Here is a 26,420-nt window from a genome sequence, read left to right as displayed (position 1 = left end):
ATTTCCTGGGCCACTCGTTTTTCTGAAAGGGGGCGGGACTGCGGCGCTCTATTGATGTGGTGTATATACTACAGGAGAGAGACAACATATAGGCAGACTATTCTTCAATACGTTCTAATTGTGTACACACGTCTTGTAAATGAAGTAACGCAGATGTTTAACAATAATGTATAAATATCTCTTGAGAGCGTGAAATGAAACCCAATTTGGTTTCATTTTAGGGCCGATTCATACTCCTATATTTTAGAGCCAAATAAAAGTCGGTTCGGCTCTGACTGTAGAGCCTACAATGTGACGTCATTTGAGGTTCGGGGGGGGGGGGGGGGCGGGGGTACCGTCCTAAAGTCGGCTCTTCGGTGCTACTTGAAAATTTCTGACGAGCCGAAATCATTTCGGCACTACAGCGCCGAAACAGCGGTAAAATAGGAGTATGAATCGGCCCTTATACGCTCTCAATCGTTAAAGACCTACATACGTATATATATATAAAATGGTCATTTTGGTTACCAAACTCTCCGTCATTTATATAGCATGCGGGGACCACCTGGGACATCCTCGAGGGCCCCCTGGTGGTCCCCGGACCACTGGTTGAAAACCACCGTCTCGTATTTATTCCACACTTTCACACCGATTTGTTGTCGTTGTTGTCGTCCAGGGCGTCGTTGACCCCGTTACGTCAGACGTAATCACTTCACTCCGCTCCGCCGCCGCCCGGCGGGGCCTGCTGGTGGAAGCCGTTGGTGTTGCCGTGGTGAGAGTCACAATGCGGGGACAGCGGGGGCCCCTGCCCCGGGGGGCCCTGCACCGCCACCGGGGGGGCCCTGCGGCGCCCCGAGGGGGGCGAGCTGGCCGGGGTGGGAGGGTACCTCCGGACGTCGTAGGCCGGGGGGTCGGCGGGCGACTGGGAGGAGAGCGAGGGCGTGATGGAGCTGGTGTCGCTGGGCGTCCCGTTGGACTCGGACGGGGAGCCGTTGCAGGGCGAGCTGTGGCCCCCGCCGTTGTGGCCCCCGCCGTTGTGACCCCCGCCGTGGCCCTTCAGGCAACCGAAGGAACCCTGGAAGGAAAGCATCCACAGTGCACTGTAGAAATACCCTTGTTATACAAGTCAAATTTTCAACACAATGTGTCGCAATGGGATGCCGTTTCATATAGGCAGCTGCCGTAAACGGGTGTCGTAACCCGTATATTTACAGGAGTGGCAGACGAGTGATTTATAACCTTTTGAACCCGTCTAAAGACGGGTATGGCGTGGAATGGGTTTTGAAGGCGGAGCCTGCAGGGCTCTATACTATAGGTCTGAATTTCTCGTAGAGATTCCCGCTACACCGAATCTCTGCAGCGAAAATGTAAATATAGCCGACCTATAAGCAAACTAACTGCAGTGTGACTTGTGTATCTGGTATTTTCGCAGAACGTCCGTCCGTCTCCCATTAGGGACGATCAGGTCCATATGGTTGAACCCTTGGACTATACTTTCTTGCCAAACCCATTCAGGGCGGGAACACCTTTTGGCGTTTCAAGGATTATGTTATATTTTTCAGCTATTGAAAAGACTTGAGAGTGAACTCGGTGCCGCGCTATTAAGTCTTTGAATATTCTTTCAGAGTGAATGTTTTTAACTCATATCTTTGCTTCTGGGGGGGTCCCTGGAAATACATATTTTCAGATGGGGGTCGGGCGCCAAATACAGATAATTCCGGGGGTCCTTGACTACATTTGTAGAATCTGATCTCGGATCTAAATGAGTTGAGTCAAAGGAAAGAGCAGCTGACGTACCTTTGTCTCCAGGATGTAGAGAGACACTGGATTCTTTCTTTCAGGCTTGATCACAATCGGAACGCTCACTGTGGAAAAGCAGAGCATTTAAACCGTTAGAACATATTTAAGAATGTCTTATGAATGTTTACAGTAGATCATCATCATCATCATCATCATTTATTTAACTCACGACCATGATCACATGGTTTGGAGCACAGATTCATAAAAGTATACAATCGGAAGTATACAATACATTACAGATTACACGATATACATAGTCATATCGGAAGGCTTTCCCTATTTGTATACAGTGGAAGAACATTTTTCAGAAAAGCACCCAATTTATAGATTACTTTTTGTTTTTCAGATTTTAGTAATGCAATTAATTTAAACATAGAAGGGTGGTTAAAAAAAACAGTGGCAGGTATTTTTGCCTGAAATTCATAATGTCAGTATTCTTGCATTCCATCAGAACATGATACTCATCTGCAATTCTGGCATCATTACATAGGTTACAGTAACTTACAGATACTGTAAACATAATACTCCGTCTCTGCGGTGCAGGGGTAATACGTGTGGAGTGATCCTTACGTGAATGTTGACAATGGTCGTAAGACTTCAACAGTGGATTTCTACTAGTGCCGGGATGTTTTTTCCTAAAGAGAAAAAAAAACAAAAACAAATATGGATGCCTCTGTTCACACGTACTGCAGGTATTAATATTAAATACCACGTTAATTATGTCTCTCAACGGAGATGGAAAGAGACTGAAACTGACCATGCAGTCATCATGCTACACAATACCGTATTCCTATAAAGACCTTAAAGAATACAACATAGCCTACTAGTTTTATCACCCACAGTTCATAACAGTTCATGATGTAATGCATTGATTGAATGCTAGTATACAGTTATAATCACGTGTGTGTGTGTGTGTGTGTGTGTGTGTGTGTGTGTGTGTGTGTGTGTGTGTGTGTGTGTGTGTGTGTGTGTGTGTGTGTGTGTGTGTGTGTGTGTGTGTGTGTGTGTGTGTGTGTGTGTGTGTGTGTGTGTGTGTATATTTTTTTTCTCTTCTTTTCCCTCTGTGTGTTAAGCATGTGCAGCAGCTTGGTTGGACCATATAATGTATAACCTTATTCTGATCAGTGTTTGGGTCTATTCTGTATACGCCACTTGTGCAGATCCAAATAAAATAATTCAAATGTATGTGTGTGTGTGTGTGTGTGTGTGTGTGTGTGTGTGTGTGTGTGTGTGTGTGTGTCATGCAGCAACGAGCCAATGATGAGAGCTCTCACTTCTTGGAGGGCTTCCAGCAGGCACACACGGTTACCAGGGTGATGAGCAGGAAGATCCCGCCGGTGGAGAGGATGATGTACAGGGAACTTCTCCCTGCACGGTACACACAGACACCAGACGCTTATTAAAGCAATTCCTCAACAAATACAAACTATATAGACTAAAATGTTAGGAAGGGACGATGCAGTACGAGTCATTTTACACTTGGGTTGCATGCTGAAAATAGCTGCGTTGTGTGAGCTTGTAGGTCAGCTATTCTCAGCAAATGTAAAAACAGTCATTACGACGCCAATACATTTCAGTTGACTAAATCACCTGTAGATTAAGTCCTATAGAATAAAACATTCCAGCCAGGTGACTTAAATGTGAGTGAAACTAAATTAAAACTATAGAACTGCACTCTGTCATACTTGCTTGTTGCACACTAGTAGGCCATGCATGGCCAACTAGTGCGCAAGCAGAGTGCGCAAGTACTTTCGACCGCTATAAACTGTCAAATCTCAGTATCTCTGTGAAGGAACGTTTGAAAGTTCTAATTATTAGGTGTAAAAAACATAGTCATTACGTCACCATCGAAAACCAATTACACTCTGGCATTGGGTCCTTTAATCCGCATATTTCTTACGTCATCATTGAGAGCTAGTTATACATATATACACACCATGTAATCTGGTCCCAGCAAATCAGGCACAATTTGCTGGGACGGTGCATACGCATCAAAAGTGGCGGGTTGGCTGGGACGGTGCGTACGAGTCCCGGGCGAAACTATTACTTGCGCGCTCTGCTTGCGCAAGTAATTATTCCAGAGACTATGACTGAGGCCTGGGCCGTGGCTCGGCGGTCCAGGCTTTAGACTATGACTGAGGCCTGGGCCGTGGCTCGGCGGTCCAGGCTTTTTGGCCGGTAGCCCGAGCCAAAAAACAACAGCGCAATCAAGGCAGACGTCCTCATCATCATCATCACCTACTGTAGACAGACAGTCTACTGTAACCTACTGTAGACAGACAGTCTCCTGTACCTACTGTAGACAGACAGTCTCCTGTACCTACTGTAGACAGACAGTCTCCTGTACCTACTGTAGACAGTCTCCTGTACCTACTGTAGACAGACAGTCTCCTGTACCTACTGTAGACAGTCTCCTGTACCTACTGTAGACAGACAGTCTCCTGTACCTACTGTAGACAGACAGTCTCCTGTACCTACTGTAGACAGACAGTCTCCTGTACCTACTGTAGACAGACAGTCTCCTGTACCTACTGTAGACAGACAGTCTCCTGTACCTACTGTAGACAGACAGTCTACTGTACCTACTGTAGACAGACAGTCTACTGTACCTACTGTAGACAGTCTCCTGTACCTACTGTAGACAGACAGTCTACTGTACCTACTGTAGACAGACAGTCTACTGTACCTACTGTAGACAGACAGTCTACTGTACCTACTGTAGACAGTCTCCTGTACCTACTGTAGACAGACAGTCTACTGTACCTACTGTAGACAGTCTCCTGTACCTACTGTAGACAGACAGTCTACTGTACCTACTGTAGACAGTCTCCTGTACCTACTGTAGACAGACAGTCTCCTGTACCTACTGTAGACAGACAGTCTACTGTACCTACTGTAGACAGTCTCCTGTACCTACTGTAGACAGACAGTCTCCTGTACCTACTGTAGACAGACAGTCTCCTGTACCTACTGTAGACAGACAGTCTACTGTACCTACTGTAGACAGACAGTCTCCTGTACCTACTGTAGACAGACAGTCTCCTGTACCTACTGTAGACAGTCTCCTGTACCTACTGTAGACAGTCTACTGTACCTACTGTAGACAGACAGTCTCCTGTACCTACTGTAGACAGACAGTCTACTGTACCTACTGTAGACAGACAGTCTACTGTACCTACTGTAGACAGACAGTCTACTGTACCTACTGTAGACAGACAGTCTCCTGTACCTACTGTAGACAGACAGTCTCCTGTACCTACTGTAGACAGTCTCCTGTACCTACTGTAGACAGACAGTCTCCTGTACCTACTGTAGACAGACAGTCTACTGTACCTACTGTAGACAGACAGTCTACTGTACCTACTGTAGACAGACAGTCTCCTGTACCTACTGTAGACAGACAGTCTCCTGTACCTACTGTAGACAGACAGTCTCCTGTACCTACTGTAGACAGACAGTCTACTGTACCTACTGTAGACAGACAGTCTCCTGTACCTACTGTAGACAGACAGTCTCCTGTACCTACTGTAGACAGACAGTCTCCTGTACCTACTGTAGACAGACAGTCTACTGTACCTACTGTAGACAGTCTACTGTACCTACTGTAGACAGACAGTCTCCTGTACCTACTGTAGACAGACAGTCTCCTGTACCTACTGTAGACAGTCTCCTGTACCTACTGTAGACAGACAGTCTCCTGTACCTACTGTAGACAGACAGTCTACTGTACCTACTGTAGACAGTCTCCTGTACCTACTGTAGACAGACAGTCTCCTGTACCTACTGTAGACAGACAGTCTCCTGTACCTACTGTAGACAGACCGTCTACTGTACCTACTGTAGACAGACAGTCTCCTGTACCTACTGTAGACAGACAGTCTCCTGTACCTACTGTAGACAGACAGTCTCCTGTACCTACTGTAGACAGACAGTCTCCTGTACCTACTGTAGACAGACAGTCTACTGTACCTACTGTAGACAGTCTCCTGTACCTACTGTAGACAGACAGTCTACTGTACCTACTGTAGACAGTCTCCTGTACCTACTGTAGACAGACAGTCTCCTGTACCTACTGTAGACAGTCTCCTGTACCTACTGTAGACAGACAGTCTCCTGTACCTACTGTAGACAGACAGTCTCCTGTACCTACTGTAGACAGTCTCCTGTACCTACTGTAGACAGACAGTCTCCTGTACCTACTGTAGACAGACAGTCTCCTGTACCTACTGTAGACAGACAGTCTCCTGTACCTACTGTAGACAGACAGTCTCCTGTACCTACTGTAGACAGTCTGTACCTACTGTAGACAGTCTCCTGTACCTACTGTAGACAGACAGTCTACTGTACCTACTGTAGACAGACAGTCTACTGTACCTACTGTAGACAGACAGTCTCCTGTACCTACTGTAGACAGACAGTCTACTGTACCTACTGTAGACAGACAGTCTACTGTACCTACTGTAGACAGACAGTCTACTGTACCTACTGTAGACAGACAGTCTACTGTACCTACTGTAGACAGACAGTCTACTGTACCTACTGTAGACAGTCTCATGTACCTACTGTAGACAGACAGTCTCCTGTACCTACTGTAGACAGTCTCCTGTACCTACTGTAGACAGACAGTCTCCTGTACCTACTGTAGACAGTCTACTGTACCTACTGTAGACAGTCTCCTGTACCTACTGTAGACAGTCTCCTGTACCTACTGTAGACAGACAGTCTACTGTACCTACTGTAGACAGTCTCCTGTACCTACTGTAGACAGTCTACTGTACCTACTGTAGACAGTCTACTGTACCTACTGTAGACAGTCTACTGTACCTACTGTAGACAGTCTACTGTACCTACTGTAGACAGTCTACTGTACCTACTGTAGACAGTCTACTGTACCTACTGTAGACAGTCTACTGTACCTACTGTAGACAGTCTACTGTACCTACTGTAGACAGTCTACTGTACCTACTGTAGACAGACAGTCTACTGTACCTACTGTAGACAGACAGTCTACTGTACCTACTGTAGACAGTCTACTGTACCTACTGTAGACAGTCTACTGTACCTACTGTAGACAGACAGTCTACTGTACCTACTGTAGACAGACAGTCTACTGTACCTACTGTAGACAGACAGTCTCCTGTACCTACTGTAGACAGACAGTCTACTGTACCTACTGTAGACAGACAGTCTACTGTACCTACTGTAGACAGACAGTCTACTGTACCTACTGTAGACAGACAGTCTACTGTACCTACTGTAGACAGACAGTCTCCTGTACCTACTGTAGACAGTCTACTGTACCTACTGTAGACAGACAGTCTCCTGTACCTACTGTAGACAGACAGTCTACTGTACCTACTGTAGACAGTCTACTGTACCTACTGTAGACAGTCTACTGTACCTACTGTAGACAGACAGTCTACTGTACCTACTGTAGACAGACAGTCTCCTGTACCTACTGTAGACAGACAGTCTCCTGTACCTACTGTAGACAGTCTACTGTACCTACTGTAGACAGTCTCCTGTACCTACTGTAGACAGTCTACTGTACCTACTGTAGACAGACAGTCTCCTGTACCTACTGTAGACAGACAGTCTCCTGTACCTACTGTAGACAGTCTCCTGTACCTACTGTAGACAGACAGTCTCCTGTACCTACTGTAGACAGACAGTCTCATGGGGAGGCTCTTCATCCCTCCCAGGGGGTTCTCCACGGCGCAGCTGTAGACGTCGTCGTCGCTCATCAGCACGCGCGTGATGGTGACGTAGCGCCGGTCGCTGGACAGGAAGAGGCGGGACTCGTTGCCGGCCAGCGCCTTGCCGCCCTTCACCCAGCTGTAGGACGTCCGGGTGCCGTTCTCGTGGGAGCAGTTCAGCACCACGTTCTCACTGCGCTCCAGGACCGCATACGACTCGGTGTGGACGTAGGGCCGGGATATGGGCTCTGTGGGGGAGGGGGGAGAACGTTGGTGTTATATATATATATATATATATATATATTGTGGAGTCTGTCAGGTCTCACCTCAGGGGGAGGGGCGAGTTACCATGACAACCAGGCACGCCCACGGCCGTGTCATAGACTCAGTGTACTATCCCAAAGCAATTCTAAATCAGCTGCGCCTCATTCCGGCCGCCGCCCTGGTTAGCAATTAAGGACAGCCGCAGCCTGTCAGCCGCGCCCTTTATAAACAACCTGCGCACCTAGCAGTATCAGATCCCTGCTACACACAGACGCTCGCGCAGCATATGCCGTCCACTCGGCGTTGGATGGTAAGTCCACACTCCTCTCACTTATGGACTCTCACGTATGGACTATGTTTATTGTTTGATCGTTTGTATCACCACTCAATTGCTCTCTTATTCTCACATCACCAGGCTTGTAGGAGTGGGGCTGGAAGCACACGCAGGAGCGTGTGCCCCCCATAGACAAGTATACACGGAGAGCCGCATGCATACTGGAGACCCACCTGGCTCGTATCGGGGACGAGTGCGGAAGACGGGACCCCCGTATGGAAACGGCAGCTCAACAGCTCCATAAGGTCGCAGTAAGACAAACCGTTCACTATCTATCACCCGTGTTATTAAGAAGAGGCACTCATAGTGGCAAATGAGCAGCTAAGGATAATAACGAAGATTGTGAATGAAGGAAGTCACCCTGTCGATGCTAAATGAAGACTGTGAATGAAGAGTGTCACCGTGGTGTTGTACACTGAAGATTGTTGAATGAAGATAACCCCGTAGAGACTAATGGAAGCTAGCAGGCTCTAGATAAAGTGTCACGTCCACCCTGTGAAAGAAGACAGGCCCGTGTTATGTTTATTTCACCCTTTGAAGAGACTTTAAGTTGGCTTGCGCCGCCAGGCCCGGTGAAAGAAGACCGTTAGAAACTAGAGCGCTTACTTTGTGTTAACCCCCTGACTGCCGTTGTCGTACCGACACGGCCACCCAGTAGATAGAGAGAAATAAGAATATAAATGCTTGTGTATCTTCCTGTTGGCCGAGCCTAAGGGGCCCTCCGTACCATCCCCGCCCGGTACCATACCAAGTACTTTTACTCTAATTACTCACCACCCCGTATCCGAGTACTTCTACTCTAAAGTACTCTTCTGTGCCTTGTGGATAGGGAAAGATACGCACCCCCTTACCTACCTCCGGGGGAGCCTCCTGGCCTCCTCTGGAACCTGGAAAAGAAGAAGAGAAAGAGTTATACAAAGGTCTAGTTGGTAGACTGCCTAGACCGGGTGTCTCAGGCCCCAACTTTGTACTTACCTTGTGCTCTGACCGTATGCTAACATCCCCTCTCATCCTCTGCAGTGACGACTCCCGCCTCGGAACCGGGACCTCATGCAAAGAATATTACTGTCTGAGTTCTGTTTGTGAAAACTGACGTTGTTTGAACCTGTTGGAGAAATAAAGCAAGGGGCGCCATCGTGTGTCTAACCCCTGAAACTGCACTCTGAGTTGTATTTCCCACCCGACCTCCCACATATGGTGGAGAATGTGGGTATTCATCTGATCTCAACCACCGCCTAAACATGGCCAGCCTCGAATTGGCCGCCCTTCTCCGAAGTCAGACTGAACTACAGAACGCTGTGCGTGAGGTGGTCCGCAGGCTAGACCGACACGGCGATGTCCCTAGGACCCCCAACGCCGTCCTCTCCAAGCAGACCCCCGAGGATGACATCGAGGCGTACCTCGAACTCTTCGAACGCACCGCCGACCGCGAGCAGTGGCCCGCCGCCGACTGGGCCGGCATACTGGCGCCCTACCTCTCGGGAGAGGCTCAACGCGCATGTCGGGACCTTCCCGCCAGAGACGCTCGAGACTACGAGACGCTGAAGGCCGCCATCTTGTCCACCCTCGGCTACAGCCTGCCCGCCCGGGCCCAGCGGTACCACATGTGGGCCTATCAGCAGGCCCAGCCCCCTCGCGCTCAGGTCGCCGACCTCTACCGCCTGACGCAGAGCTGGCTGACCACGGGCGGAGAGACCCCGTGGATTGAGAGATTAGTCATAGACCGGTGTGTCCGTGCCCTGCCATCCGACGCCAAGAAATATGTTGCCCGAGTCAGCCCCACATCCGTGGACGCCCTGATCGCCCTCCTGGAGAACCACCACGTCTGCTCGGATATGCTCCGCCAGACCAAGAGCGACGCCGTCCCCAAGACAGACGACCGCCGAGACCGACGCCGACCGGCCCCGGTCCGGCCCCGTGCCTCCGGCCCCCCCGACCGCAGCCCGCGGATCCGCAGGTGCTACGTCTGTAATCGGGAGGACCACCTGTCCTGGGCCTGCCCAGAGCGGCCCCCCGGCCCCGATGTCTCCATGCCCTCCGCGGACAGCATGAGAGGGCCCCGCCCCTGCCTCCACACCGGAAGTGAGAGCCGACGACAGACCACCCTCCCCGCCCGGGTTGATGGGACCGACACCCATGCCTTGCTGGACTCAGGCAGCGTGGTGACGCTGGTCCGGGGTGACCTCGCCTCCGCCACCAATGGACCCACCATCCCGGTCACGTGTGTCCACGGAGATGTCCGACGGTACCCCGTCGCCCACGTGACCGTACAGACCCCCCGTGGCTCCGCGTTGGTCGCCGCCGGAGTGGTCCCCGAACTCCCAGTCCCCCTCTTGATCGGAACGGACTGTCCGCTGTTCGAGAAATACTGGAACCCGGGACGACGAGGGCCCCCCAGGACGCGGCGCCGCCGACGCCGCCGAAGTAGCGTACCCCTCGTCGCCTGCCCCGCCCTCCGCGAAGACGGGACCTCGTCCACCAGCAGCGGCAGAGGAAGTCCCCAGCCAGAACCCTGGCCGGAAGAAGCGGAGGCCTCCGACGCCGACGACACGCCGGCCCTCGGTGAAGACCCCTTCCTAGAGTTCCCCAGAATAGACGCGCCACCCCCCCGGCGGCAAGGATCGTTCGCCACCGCTCAGTGGGCCGACCCCAACCTGGCTGGCGCCAGGCGGAACGTCGTGGCTGTCGACGGGAAGCTGAACCCGGGGGTGAGTGAGAAACCTTTCCCACACTTCTTCGTCCGACACGACTTACTGTACCGCGCTTGCAAAGACCCCGCTGGGGAGGTCGTCGAACAATTACTCGTCCCCAAACCGTATGTGTCCCGAGTAATGTATCTCGCCCACTCCCACCAGTTAGGGGCCCACCTGGCCGTACAAAAGACTTACGACCGGGTCGCCGCCCGTTTCTATTGGCCAGGCGTTAAGAAGGCCATTGAGGAGTTTTGCCGCTCCTGTGCCGAGTGTCAGCTAACCGCCCCCCGCGGCGTGCCCCATAGCCCCCTAATTCCAATGCCAATTATCGATGTACCGTTCTCCCGTATCGCCATGGATATTGTCGGACCCCTCCCTAAGTCCGCCCGGGGCCACCGGTACATCCTAGTCATCATGGATTATGCAACGCGCTATCCGGAGGCCATCCCCCTCCGCACCGCCAACGCCCGGGCCATCGCCCACGAGTTGCTGATGTTATTCAGCCACGTTGGCATAGCGGACGAAATCCTGACGGACCAGGGCACGTGCTTCATGTCCAGAGTCCTAGCATCCCTGTATAAATGGCTGAAGGTCAAGCGTATACGGACCTCCGCCTACCACCCTGAGACGGATGGTTTGGTCGAACGGTTCAACCAAACGCTGAAGAAAATGTTAAAACGCGTCACGGAAGAGGACGCCAAAGACTGGGACCGCCTCATCCCGTTTGTACTCTTCGCAATTCGCGAAGTACCCCAAGCGTCAACCGGGTTTTCGCCCTTTGAGCTCCTGTACGGGAGGAAACCGCGTGGCCTCCTCGACCTGGCTAAAGAAGCCTGGGAGAGCCAGCCGTCCCCCCTCCGCAGCGTCATCGAACACGTCGACACGCTCCAGGAGCGCGCCAAACGCATCTGGCCCATCGTAAGAGAGCACATGGCCGCAGCCCAGACGGCCCAGGCGCGCACCTACAATAAGGGTGCCAAGATCCGAGAGTTCGCCCCCGGCGATAAAGTGCTGGTGTTGGTCCCCACCAGCGAATGTAAGTTCCTGGCCCGATGGAAGGGCCCATATGAAGTCGTAGAGAGGAAAGGAGACGTGAACTACCGGGTGAGTCAGCCAGGCAGAAGACGCGGACACCAGATCTACCACGTGAACATACTGAAACGGTGGCATACGCCGGAGGAAGTGCCCCTACCCGCTTTAGTAACCTTTGTCTCCCCGCAGGCCCCGGCCGTGGCCCTTGGTGAGGGTCTGACGCCCCAGCAGACACAGGACTTGCGGGAACTACTCGATCGGAACCGCGACGTGTTCTCAGAGTTACCGGGCCACACCTCCGTGCTAAAGCATGACATCGACACCCCTAACGGCCAGGTAGTGAGACTACGGCCGTACCGGATCCCGGAGGCACGAAGGAAGGCAATCCAAGAAGAGGTCCAGAAGATGCTCGAGCTGGGGGTCATCGAGGAGTCCCACAGTGCCTGGTCGAGCCCGATCGTGATTGTCCCCAAACCCGACGGCACACTCCGCTTCTGCAATGATTTCCGGAAGTTAAATGAGATCTCCGTGTTCGACGCGTATCCCATGGCCCGCGTCGATGAGCTGATTGACCGGCTGGGGCCCGCCCGGTTCATCAGTACCCTCGACCTGACGAAAGGGTACTGGCAGGTTCCCCTCACGGAGAGAGCCAAGCAGAAGACGGCCTTCATCACTCCCGATGGACTCTTCCAGTACCGAGTGATGCCCTTCGGAGTACACGGGGCCCCCGCCACGTTCCAACGGCTGATGGACCGGATACTGCGACCCCACCAGGCCTTCGCGGCGGCCTACCTGGACGATGTAATCATCCACAGCGCCACCTGGGGACAGCACCTGGAGCGGGTCGACACAGTCCTAGCCACCCTACGGGCGGCCGGCCTGACCGCCAACGCAAAGAAGTGCCGCATTGGTTGGACCGAGACGGACTACCTCGGCTACACCATCGGCCGAGGGTGCATCCGACCACAGACGAGGAAGGTGGAGAAGATCCAGACCTGGCCACGCCCGGTGACCAAGAAGCAGGTCAAGTCCTTCCTCGGCCTGATCGCCTATTACCAGAAGTTCGTCCAGAACTTCGCCACGATCGCGGCCCCCCTCCACGACTTGACCAAGAAGAACCTTCCCCACCACGTCCAGTGGACAGACGAGGCGGACGAAGCCTTCCGCACGTTGAAGACCGCCCTGTGCAGCGAGCCGGTGCTCGTGGCGCCGGACTTCACAAGGCCCTTCATCCTCTCCACGGATGCGTCCAACACCGGGGTCGGCGCTGTCCTGTCCCAGCCGCTAGACGGAGATGAGCATCCCGTACTGTACATCAGCAGGAAGCTGCTGAAGCACGAGCGTAACTACTCCACGGTCGAGAAGGAGTGCCTGGCCGTGAAATGGGCCATCCATCACCTCCGGTACTACTTATGGGGCAGACAGTTCACCCTCGTGACCGACCACGCGCCACTCAAGTGGATGGCGGCAAACAAAGACCGCAACGACCGTGTCACCCGCTGGTTCGTCGAGCTCCAGAGCTACAAGTTCGAGATAGAGCACCGGCCCGGGACCAAGATGAAACACGCGGACGCGCTCTCAAGACTGTACGAAGACGAGGGAAGTAGTCAAGCTCCTTGCGGTAGCAAGAAACTTAGGGGGGGAGTGTGTGGAGTCTGTCAGGTCTCACCTCAGGGGGAGGGGCGAGTTACCATGACAACCAGGCACGCCCACGGCCGTGTCATAGACTCAGTGTACTATCCCAAAGCAATTCTAAATCAGCTGCGCCTCATTCCGGCCGCCGCCCTGGTTAGCAATTAAGGACAGCCGCAGCCTGTCAGCCGCGCCCTTTATAAACAACCTGCGCACCTAGCAGTATCAGATCCCTGCTACACACAGACGCTCGCGCAGCATATGCCGTCCACTCGGCGTTGGATGGTAAGTCCACACTCCTCTCACTTATGGACTCTCACGTATGGACTATGTTTATTGTTTGATCGTTTGTATCACCACTCAATTGCTCTCTTATTCTCACATCACCAGGCTTGTAGGAGTGGGGCTGGAAGCACACGCAGGAGCGTGTGCCCCCCATAGACAAGTATACACGGAGAGCCGCATGCATACTGGAGACCCACCTGGCTCGTATCGGGGACGAGTGCGGAAGACGGGACCCCCGTATGGAAACGGCAGCTCAACAGCTCCATAAGGTCGCAGTAAGACAAACCGTTCACTATCTATCACCCGTGTTATTAAGAAGAGGCACTCATAGTGGCAAATGAGCAGCTAAGGATAATAACGAAGATTGTGAATGAAGGAAGTCACCCTGTCGATGCTAAATGAAGACTGTGAATGAAGAGTGTCACCGTGGTGTTGTACACTGAAGATTGTTGAATGAAGATAACCCCGTAGAGACTAATGGAAGCTAGCAGGCTCTAGATAAAGTGTCACGTCCACCCTGTGAAAGAAGACAGGCCCGTGTTATGTTTATTTCACCCTTTGAAGAGACTTTAAGTTGGCTTGCGCCGCCAGGCCCGGTGAAAGAAGACCGTTAGAAACTAGAGCGCTTACTTTGTGTTAACCCCCTGACTGCCGTTGTCGTACCGACACGGCCACCCAGTAGATAGAGAGAAATAAGAATATAAATGCTTGTGTATCTTCCTGTTGGCCGAGCCTAAGGGGCCCTCCGTACCATCCCCGCCCGGTACCATACCAAGTACTTTTACTCTAATTACTCACCACCCCGTATCCGAGTACTTCTACTCTAAAGTACTCTTCTGTGCCTTGTGGATAGGGAAAGATACGCACCCCCTTACCTACCTCCGGGGGAGCCTCCTGGCCTCCTCTGGAACCTGGAAAAGAAGAAGAGAAAGAGTTATACAAAGGTCTAGTTGGTAGACTGCCTAGACCGGGTGTCTCAGGCCCCAACTTTGTACTTACCTTGTGCTCTGACCGTATGCTAACATCCCCTCTCATCCTCTGCAGTGACGACTCCCGCCTCGGAACCGGGACCTCATGCAAAGAATATTACTGTCTGAGTTCTGTTTGTGAAAACTGACGTTGTTTGAACCTGTTGGAGAAATAAAGCAAGGGGCGCCATCGTGTGTCTAACCCCTGAAACTGCACTCTGAGTTGTATTTCCCACCCGACCTCCCACAATATGTTGACGTAGGGCCTGGATATGGGCTCTGTGGGGGAGGGGGGAGAACGTTGGTGATATGTATATATATGATTATTTCATCCCACATCTCAATTAGCCTGCAGGGCACCATTTCATTTAGGGTATATGATCCTGTCGGGAGCGGATGATATATCGTTGTGTCATGTTGTAGTATTGTTTTGTTAACATGCGTTAATATTAGGACCGCACTGCGACATGCTTGCGGTTCTGTTTAGGTGAGGGTTTGATTGAGGAGGCTTGTCGTTTTCAGTAGGCAGTAGACCTATAGTAGTCTATAGTAGCCTATAGTAGATTAAGGTTGGCGAACATGCGTTAATATCGGGACAGCGCTGCGACATGCTTGCGGTTCTTAGTCTTTAGTTGAGGGTATGAGGAGGCTTGTCGTTCTCAGTATAAGCTCCCAGCATGTCCAGTAGACCCATGAGATCGGTTATCGTGTCGTCAACAACAATCACAGCCAGTAGGCTCCAGACCACATGCAGTAGGTCCAATCGGCTAGATAAGATCGGCGTAATATTAAGTAACCTACTGTACTGGGAATTATCCGTTGAGTTTCGGTGGAAACGGCTCTTCCAGAACACAAATGCAGCATGCCATTTACTACACGGTGAAAGATATGCAAAGGCCCTCTCCTCTCTCCTTTCCATCCCTTGCCGGTTGGCAGCCTTCAGGAGAATAGCTTTGTTTACGAAGTCTCCTGAACTTGAACGCAGTATTTCGGTGTTTAACTAATTTGTTTAGAAATCCATGTCGTATACACCGCATCTCTATAGGATAGGTAAAGGGTGCTGGGTTGTGCCCCGAAAATAGCTGATCTACAAGCTCTCAATGCGTCACAGCGCGACGCGTTGTGAGTTTGTAGATCTGCTATTTTCGTTATTTTGGTCCAAAAGTGCCCTCTCAGGGGATTTTAGCCTCTCGTTCCTGCAATAGAGCGTCGCAGTCCCGCCCCCTTTCAGAACAACGAGTGGCCCGGGAGGAAGAGAAGTTCCCATTCATTTTTCCCCATAGACGTTTCAGAAAGTATTTATTTAAAGACCTTTAAATAGCCTCGGCTGCTGACAAATCATGACAATAAACAAATAATTAGTAAGAAGAAAAACTAAAAAAGGGTTAATTGGAACCTGCCATTTTTCCTGGGACTTTGTTCCAGATTATAATGTATACAGGCACCGCATGGTTTCTGTAAATAATAAATGATGGAAGCAGAAAAATCCCCGGCAGAAATTCGTTCCATGTTGGGTGAGACATGTGGCGCGGAGGGAGGGAGAGAGAGAGAGAGGGAGAGGGAGGGAGGGGGGGAGGGAGGGAGGGAGGGAGGGGGGGAGGGAGGGAGGGAGGGAGGGAGGGAGAGGGAGAGGGAGGGAGGGAGGGAGGGGAGGGTGATTGGCAGCAACTGCAGAACAAATGGAGTGTTGGCAGGCGACAAATACAATGACAAGACGAGGGGGATTAAGTCAGTTAATTAGCAAACTAATAATAAAGCTATGGCGGTATTAACGGCACATGTTTTTTATGGACGAGGCGTCTTAGAACTCACTCTCATCATAATCTGTGTCTATAGAGCAGGGGATTTTTTAATTATTATTTCCTGGGGGGGGGGGGAAGCAATTACATATTTAACCCATTTAGACCTGAGGACGATTCTAAATCATGACAGTTTTCTGAAAAAACCCATGTTTCTATGTCAGTGGGTCTCAAACATTTTCAGGACATTTTCAGGACTCCCAAAAATTATATGTAATTGGCCGCCCACCTCCATCTGAAAATACGTTGTTCCAGGGACCCCCCCAGAAGCAAAGATTTGAGTTGAAAACGTTCGCTCTGAAAGAATATATTCCAAATGTGTGCCACATTTTCACGATTAAAAAAAATATAGCAGACCTACAATCTCGTATGAGCTTGTAGATCTGCTATTTCTCATTAGCTAAAGCATAACATAATGCTTAAAAAACCAAAAAGGGTTCCCGCCAAAAATGGGTTAAGACTGTATACTGTTAACCCATTCTGAACGGGAACCCATTTCGGTGTTAGCATTATGTTATGCTTTAGCTATTGAAAAACAGCAGATCTACAAGCTCATAGCGCGCCACCGAGTGGCGCGCTACGAGCTTGTAGGTCTGCTATTTTTGAAAAATCGAAGAACGACTGACATTTTTTTAGAATCTGATCTCAGGTCAGAATGGGTTTATCAGACCAGTGTGTGTCCCAGTGGAAACCTCGTATGAATCTGATCTCGGTCAGAATGGGTTAAAGACACACGGTGCTCCTTAATATATGGCGATGGCAGAGGAAACCTGCATGCAAAGCATCAACCAGCACATCTGGAGCAATGTGGGCTTCAGTGTCTTTGCTCAAGGACACTTCGACACTAACTCTGGGAGCCCGGGTTCAAACTGTATTGCTATAATGTATTGCTGGAAAAAAAAAAAATAGATGGTTTATTCAGCTCCTGGTTGCCTTGAAGACAAAATTCCAAGAGCAATTACATGGTTTTAGTTATTTAGTTATATGTGTCTGGACTCTGGACTCAGTGGACTGCATGGCGTATACATTATTCATCTGTACAGTATGCCAAAGGTCTTCGTCTTCTCAAGCGCTCTGAATAGAGCTTGTGTTTGTGTTGTGCGTTGGCGTAGGTATGCACTCTGAGTGCAACATTTACACTTTCCTCAAATAACGATAACATGACATCATATTTATCTCCTCCAAGCCTAAAGTAGTGATAACATGACATCATATGTATCTCCTCCAAGCCTAAAGTAGTGATAACATGACATCATATGTATCTCCTCCAAGCCTAAAGTAACGATAACATGACATCATATTTATCTCCTCCAAGCCTAAAGTAACGATAACATGACATCATATGTATCTCCTCCAAGCCTAAAGTAGTGATAACATGACATCATATTTATCTCCTCCAAGCCTAAAGTAACGATAACATGACATCATATTTATCTCCTCCAAGCCTAAAGTAACGATAACATGACATCATATGTATCTCCTCCAAGCCTAAAGTAACGATAACATGACATCATATTTATCTCCTCCAAGCCTAAAGTAACGATAACATGACATCATATGTATCTCCTCCAATCCTAAAGTAACGATAACATGACATCATATTTATCTCCTCCAAGCCTAAAGTAACGATAACATGACATCATATGTATCTCCTCCAATCCTAAAGTAACGATAACATGACATCATATTTATCTCCTCCAAGCCTAAAGTAACGATAACATGACATCATATTTATCTCCTCCAAGCCTAAAGTAACGATAACATGACATCATATGTATCTCCTCCAAGCCTAAAGTAACGATAACATGACATCATATGTATCTCCTCCAAGCCTAAAGTAACGATAACATGACATCATATTTATCTCCTCCAAGCCTAAAGTAACGATAACATGACATCATATGTATCTCCTCCAATCCTAAAGTAACGATAACATGACATCATATGTATCTCCTCCAAGCCTAAAGTAACGATAACATGACATCATATTTATCTCCTCCAAGCCTAAAGTAACGATAACATGACATCATATGTATCTCCTCCAAGCCTAAAGTAACGATAACATGACATCATATGTATCTCCTCCAATCCTAAAGTAACGATAACATGACATCATATTTATCTCCTCCAAGCCTAAAGTAACGATAACATGACATCATATTTATCTCCTCCAAGCCTAAAGTAACGATAACATGACATCATATTTATCTCCTCCAAGCCTAAAGTAACGATAACATGACATCATATGTATCTCCTCCAAGCCTAAAGTAACGATAACATGACATCATATTTATCTCCTCCAAGCCTAAAGTAACGATAACATGACATCATATGTATCTCCTCCAAGCCTAAAGTAACGATAACATGACATCATATGTATCTCCTCCAAGCCTAAAGTAACGATAACATGACATCATATTTATCTCCTCCAAGCCTAAAGTAACGATAACATGACATCATATGTATCTCCTCCAAGCCTAAAGTAACGATAACATGACATCATATGTATCTCCTCCAATCCTAAAGTAACGATAACATGACATCATATTTATCTCCTCCAAGCCTAAAGTAACGATAACATGACATCATATGTATCTCCTCCAAGCCTAAAGTAGTGATAACATGACATCATATGTATCTCCTCCAAGCCTAAAGTAACGATAACATGACATCATATGTATCTCCTCCAAGCCTAAAGTAACGATAACATGACATCATATTTATCTCCTCCAAGCCTAAAGTAACGATAACATGACATCATATGTATCTCCTCCAAGCCTAAAGTAACGATAACATGACATCATATTTATCTACTCTAATGATAACATGACATCATATTTATCTACTCTAATAATAACATGACATCATATTTATCTACTCTAATGATAACATGACATCATATTTATCTACTCCAAGCCCCAAGAGGCTGCATAGGAGGTGGCCGGTGATTATGCCTTCGCCCCTGTCTTGTCTTTCATTTGGTCATATACATTATAACCTGACACAAATCACTGCTCTGTCTGGAATCATTTGTATCACGGTCATGTTTTCCCATTATTCTATTCAGACTAGGTATATGATTGATTGATTGGAAAGAAATGCCAAAAGACCAATCCATCCGCCACACATTTTAAATCACACATTGAGGGACCTCTAAAGGACTATCCATTTGTTTGTGGCAGAAATGTAAATCTCCAAAGTAACTATAGTAACTAAAGTTTTCAAATAATTGTAGTGAAGTAAAAGTACAAATTTTGCCTCTGAGATGTAGTGGAGTAGAAGTAAAAGTACTGGAAATTGGAAATACTCAAGTAAATACCTCAAAATTGTACTACAGTACAAGTACAGTACTTAACCCATTTTGGGCGGGAACCCCTTTTGGTGTTTTAACTAAGCATTACGTGATACTTGTAGTTCTGCTATTTTTGAAAAATCATGAAAATGTGGCACAAACAAGACATTTTTATTTCTTTCGACGTCAGGCCTAAAGGGATTAAGTAAAAGTACTTAGTTACTTTCCACCCCTGCATGTGAGTATAGAGAGTATGCACATGCATGATTTCCCCATCAGGACACGCCCCCCCCCCTCATCTAGACTGAGTGGCAACACATTGAGCAGCATGTTGGAGTGTTGGAGTTTGGAAGCGCTCGTTGTAAATCACTCAACCGTCCTGCCGTACCACCTGTTTCTAAATGTCACATGATGCAGGAGGCAGCAGAATGTTGTGTTGTTGAAAAGAAGCACTTCCAAACTCTGACACAAAATCAAATTCAGGGCATTTCTTGACAGAAAGTAGCTCATAACGTTTCTATGGTGGATTTTCATGAAACAAAAACGTTGCAGATAGAAAGAGGATAATTCAAGCTTTTCGTACAGCTACAGTGTTGGTGAGTTTAACATTGTTTAATGCAATCAGACAGGACTTTAATGTTGGTGAGTTTAACATTGTTTAATGCAATCAGACAGGACTTTAATGTTGGTGAGTTTAACATTGTTTAACGCAATCAGACAGGACTTTTCTGTTTGGATGAAAGTAGTTTTTTTGCCACTCAGTGGGCCTTCCCGCATAACTTCCAGGTACGATGATGTCACGTGCATACATGTGCAACTTTGACGATGGAGAGGGCCACTATATTTCCACACTCACTCCAGAGGGCCATATATTATTGTCGTAGCCAAAAATTGCCGATCTACAAGCTCAAAACGTGTCGCGCTGCGACGCGTTTTGAGCTTGTAGATCGGCTATTTTTGAAATTTGAAATCTTGAATAATTATCTTCTATTTTTTAGTTTTAAATCCTGAAAATAAACATTTTTGTGTAATTTCAAATGCCTTTAAATTATACTTTAGAGACTGAAGTATTTAAAGCGGGTCATGCTTGCATGTTGTGGAATGTGTAAACAGCTGAAACCGATATTATATCAGTATTCTGACATTAACCTGAGGGCCGCATTAAAGAATGTGCACAAAGAAATATGGTGAGGCAGCTTTTTGCTTCTACGGCCCAACAGCCTGGAATAAACTACCATTCGAGCTCAGACACGCACCCTCTGTAGACATTTTTAAATCTCAACTCAAGACTCACCTCTTCACTCTTGCTTTTAGTTGAGTTCCAATATGCACGTTCCTATACCCTGTCCTGACTGATTTGCTGCATGTGGTGTTTTTAATTAGTTTTTATTTATTTTATGTTCTTATATTCAATGTTGTTGTGCCCTGGCTGTGAAGCACTTTGAGCTGCATTAATGTATGAAAGGTGCTATACAAATTAAGTTTATTATTATTAAGTGAAGGTGGGGGCCGCATGTGGCCCCGGGGCCGCCAGTTGCCCACCCCTGAAACTATTTCCTCCAACCAGTGAAAAGCACCCCGTGGTTAACCTACGGTCCACGGTGAGGTCGATGCTGCCCTCCCCCGTGAAGGTGTCGTCCGTGATGGAGATCTCCACGCCGTAGGTGCCCTCGTCCGACAGCCGCAGGTTGTGCAGCAGCAGCGTCCCGTTGGGGAACACCAGGATGCGGTCGCGGTACTCGGGCCGCGGCGTGCCGATGATGTCGGAGCCGATGGACTGCACCACGGTGACGGGCGGCCCGTCGCGGCCCTGCTGGAGGAGGAGCCACTTGATGACGGGCGCGTCGGCGCTCAGGCTGCTGTAGGACACGGAGAGCAGGGCCTCGCCACCCTGCACGCCGCGCAGCAGGGAGGAGGGGCTGGTGATGTTCACCGCTCCCACCGGGCCTATGGGGGGAGAGAGAGAGAGAGAGAGAGAGACATAAGGACTGGTGATGTTCACCACTCCTACTGGGCCTATGGGGAGAGAGAGAGAGAGAGAGAGAGACATAAGGACTGGTGATGTTCACCACTCCTACTGGGCCTATGGGGAGAGAGAGAGAGAGAGAGAGAGACATAAGGACTGGTGATGTTCACCACTCCTACTGGGCCTATGGGGAGAGAGAGAGAGAGAGAGAGAGAGACATAAGGACTGGTGATGTTCACCACTCCTACTGGGCCTATGGGGAGAGAGAGAGAGAGAGAGAGACATAAGGACTGGTGATGTTCACCACTCCTACTGGGCCTATGGGGAGAGAGAGAGAGAGAGAGAGAGAGAGAGAGACATAAGGACTGGTGATGTTCACCGCCCCCACCGGGCCTATGGGGAGAGAGAGAGAGAGAGAGAGAGAGAGAGAGACATAAGGACTGGTGATGTTCACCGCTCCCACCGGGCCTATGGGGGGAGAGAGAGAGAGAGAGAGAGAGAGAGAGAGAGAGAGAGAGAGAGAGAGAGAGAGAGAGAGAGAGAGACATAAGACCACCATGGAGGAGGGACTGGTGATGTTCACCGCTGCCCCCGGGCCTATGGAGAGAGAGAGAGAGAGAGAGACGTAGAGAAAGTGGGGGTCCTTGACATGAAAAGGTTTTTGGAACCAGTGTCACGCTCCATCCTCTGTATAGTAGTCTAGGTCAGCGGTGCAACTGTGACGATGGAGAGGGCCATTATATTTATATTATTAATATATTATATTAGGTCAGCGGTGCAACTGTGACGATGGAGAGGGCCATTATATTTATTTTATTAATATATTATATTAGGCCAGCGGTGCAACTGTGACGATGGAGAGGGCCATTATATTTCCATGCTCACCCCAGAGGGGCCACAGTGCATTCATGCATGCAGTCGTATAGCAAAAATAGCCGATCTGCAAGTTCAAAACGCGTCGCAATCCTGAATATTTCTTTAGCTATTTTGCCAGTTGTGCCCATGTCTGGTCTATAGGCCTATAGGCTATACTGACCATCACAGCAGATAACCACCCTGCAAGAAATGCACATTCCTGCATTCCTGCGTGACTTTGCAGAACTTGTGGGCGGTGCGGCACGGCAGACACATTCACTATGAGGAAGAGAGGTTCTTTTTTTTTTATATATATTTTTTATCCCACGATTTTGTAACCCATTTTTCACCCCTGTGTCAATCACCTAATGTGATCCTGGGCTCTACACACCCTCCACCAACCTGGGGAGAGCAACGGACTTGAACTCATGCTTCCTTCATGCTTGAGTGTCCAAGTTGCTCCTTTACACCTGACAGGGGGGAGTTTCCCTGGTTGGACGTAGCGCGTGAAAGGAAAACGTTATTCCAACCAGTTCCTTTCCCCTCCATCAGGCGCCCCGGCTGGCCAGGGGGAGGCAGTTTAGAGACCAGGATTACTGCATGTTTTGAGGAAGAGAGGTTCTGTCGTTGTGGGCAGGGAGAATGTGGCTGCCATGACACATTCACTATGAGGAAGAGAGGTTGGGTCGGTGTGGGCAGGGAGAATGTGATGCCATGACACATTCACTATGAGGAAGAGAGGTTGGGTCGGTGTGGGCAGGGAGAATGTGGCTGCCATGACACATTCACTATGAGGAAGAGAGGTTCTGTCGTTGGTGTGGGCAGGGAGAATGTGATGCCATGACACATTCACTATGAGGAAGAGAGGTTCTGTCGGTGTGGGCAGGGAGAATGTGATGCCATGACACATTCACTATGAGGAAGAGAGGTTCTGTCGGTGTGGGCAGGGAGAATGTGATGCCATGACACATTCACTATGAGGAAGAGAGGTTGGGTCGGTGTGGGCATGGAGAATGTGATGCCATGAGTGTTCTGGTTCCGCCAGTAACTACATTATAGCTCCGGGTTCTGGGGTTCTGGAGGAGTTCTCACTATGCGTTCTCTCACTATGTGCGGCGCATAGTGAGAGAACACTCTTCTGAAGCATCCAGGTCTGGTTCTGGACTGGAGGAGTGGCCGTGCGCGGCGCATAGTGACAGAACACTGCTCTGAAGTGACATCTCTATACACATCACGCAGTAGTGCTGGTCCAAGAAGTATTCTGATTCGCTTATTTTTTTCGGGATCGGAGTGGCGTGGGCACATTCTTCCCTCTCCACTCTGCTCGGAGAAAAAGCTTGCATATATATAGCAGCTGCTCAATCGCCATGGTAATGCTTAAGTGTACGCTCCCTTGCGTCGTACCGCCGTGTCCCGCGCGCGAGCTTGGCGACAATATAGTCGATCTACAAGCCCACACCCTGTGGGCTTTCTTATAGGTCGTCTAATTTCCCTGCTGGCGAGCGACACTGCCGCCACGACGAAGTATATAGACGGATCTGTCTTGTGGGGAAGAAACAAAGGCGGGGATTGTTGTGGTTTCTTGTTTCCTTCTGTATGACCGCGCCGCGAAAACAGCACTCAGTCACAGCAACACCGTCCAAACAGCACGGACACACAGCAGGCCCAGTGTCTCCCGCTCCGCTCACACACACACACACACACACACACACACACACACACACACACACACACACACACACACACACGCACACACACACTCGATGACACAACACAACCACACGGCCGCCCGCAACAACATACAAACCACTGCTTTGAGACACAGCTGGGGGGGGGGGGGGGGGCATGCACGTTTGTTTAGTAACAGTATGTAACTTTGTCTGGTGCCTTATAAAATGATTACAGAATGCTTCTTTCTTCTTCTCCTTTTTTGTTGTTGTTTTTGTTACATCATTATATACGACCAGTCTGTCCCTGCAGGTATAAAGAATGATTCACTAAAAGAAGTATTATGACATAGAGGATATGGTACATGTAGGAGTATTGGTCCATATGCTAAACCCCTTATCCCTAAACGTCTTTGTCTTTTTTAACTATTAGTTCAACTATAGCCGATATACATCCACACGGTGTGAGCTTGCAGCCTGGCTATTTTATAACTATTCAAAAATGTTTTTCAAAAATGAGTGAAAAAAGGCAAAGCGGTTTAGGGATAAGGGCTTTAGCATGGACTCAAATCCAGCCCGTATATAGTGTCCATAGAGAATATAGATGTATATACTTAATACTGCTATAATTTGACATAGACGGACAGATGAATATTTATCACTTCAACACAAGCGATTTGCAATTTGAGCATTTATCAGATGCTCGTGGCTTACAGCTAGAGTGCAAGACATATGGACTAAATGACACGAACCCAAAGTCAACAAACGGCAGCGTATAGAAATGCTCACGTAAGGAGAGTGCAAAGAATTAACCATATCTATATCGAAATGATATACACGGCGTTATGTGAAGTAACTAGCATAACTATAGCATCTAACAATAATATATAACCCATTCTGACCGGGAACCCGTTTTGGTGTTAGCATCATGTTATGCTTTAGCTATTGAAAAATAGCAGATCTACAAGCTCATAGCGCGCCACCGAGTGGCGCGCTACGAGCTTGTAGGTCTGCTATTTTTGAAAAATCGAAGAACGACTGACATTTTTAGAATCTGATCTCAGGTCAGAAGTGGGTTAATCAGACCAGTATCTGTCCAGTGGAAACCTCGTATGAATCTGATCTCAGGTCAGAATGGGATAAAGGCAACAAGAGAGGGATGGAGGGATGGAGGGATGGAGAGTCGATCGTCTCTGAGGTAGAGACGTGAGTTTCCAGAGTTTTTCTCTGGTGGAAGATGTGGAGTGAGTGAGTCAGCAGTTCTTCTGACGGAAGCACAGAGTATTTCATATAGTGTTTATTATAATAATTGTGGATTATCTGTTCTATAAGTGTGCTTTTCCAGTGATTCCAGTCGATTACGTCATGCGTTCACGTGAATATAATGGATGCAGGAGGAGTGCATGGGCACAGAGGAAGAGTGGGCACTGTACGGAATATACTGTACATATACAGTACCCACACATGCTTCTTCTGCCCACATAACTTTCCACATGCATTTTTTTGTGTTTTTTTTGCATTGCTCCTACTGTACATTGTGTACATTTTAGTCATGCAAATGCCATGTTCAATCATAGATATTATACACGAAAGGTTACTTTTGGGAACTTCATGATCATATTTTTGGTTATTATAATTAAAGTTCTGCTCTTGTCAAAATATCACTTGGATAGGTCACGGTGAAACCATTGTGGAACCATGAATAATAATGTGAACAAATGTTTGTTTTGTTTAGTCTAAATCTAAACCAAACCAGCATTTTACACCATTATATAGTTCCAAACTTCCATCCATGCTCACCGTCATGCAAAGGCGTGTCCCTTTATTTATTTTTTTACATCAGCATCGTTTAGTTACAAGTTCTGTTGGCACTGTTTCTTTATTGTCTATGTACTGTGTGATCTGTTTGTTTGCATGTTTTATGTATATCCTGATGACTGCTGTGCACAATTTTTTTTCCGAAAGGACAAATAAAGTATCTATCTATCTATCTAAGTTAATAACTTATATTTTACACTCAATTATATAATTTTAAAAACCCATGACATACCTGAGTGGAACACAACGAGGAGACACACGGACAGTAGCCGCCGACGGTCGGGTTTTGAGGGAACTTCCCCTCTCTGCGCCGTCATCTTGGTTCTAAACTCCTCTGGTC

The 26,420-nt window shown here is 48.4% G+C and overlaps 1 protein-coding gene across 1 annotated transcript; it reads right to left on the bottom strand.

The window, feature by feature from the left end:
- Positions 1–332: 332 nt before the first annotated feature.
- On the bottom strand, positions 333–26,420 carry LOC308327003 (hepatic and glial cell adhesion molecule-like). The gene is made up of 7 exons (XM_080780121.1): positions 26,313–26,420; positions 21,368–21,721; positions 7,439–7,723; positions 3,054–3,147; positions 2,350–2,414; positions 1,777–1,844; positions 333–1,054 (listed from the first exon to the last, which is right to left on the bottom strand). The coding sequence occupies exons 1-7, from the start codon at positions 26,395–26,397 to the stop codon at positions 692–694; spliced, it is 1,314 nt and encodes a 437-aa protein (XP_080636247.1). The 5' UTR covers positions 26,398–26,420; the 3' UTR covers positions 333–691.

This window comes from Protomyctophum bolini, assembly GCF_963924005.1.
Source record: "Protomyctophum bolini genome assembly, chromosome: 13".
In the NCBI taxonomy this organism is placed as follows: Eukaryota; Metazoa; Chordata; class Actinopteri; order Myctophiformes; family Myctophidae; genus Protomyctophum; species Protomyctophum bolini.
The sequence above is the reverse complement of the archived record's forward strand: the minus strand, read 5'-3'. Positions and strand labels throughout refer to the sequence as shown.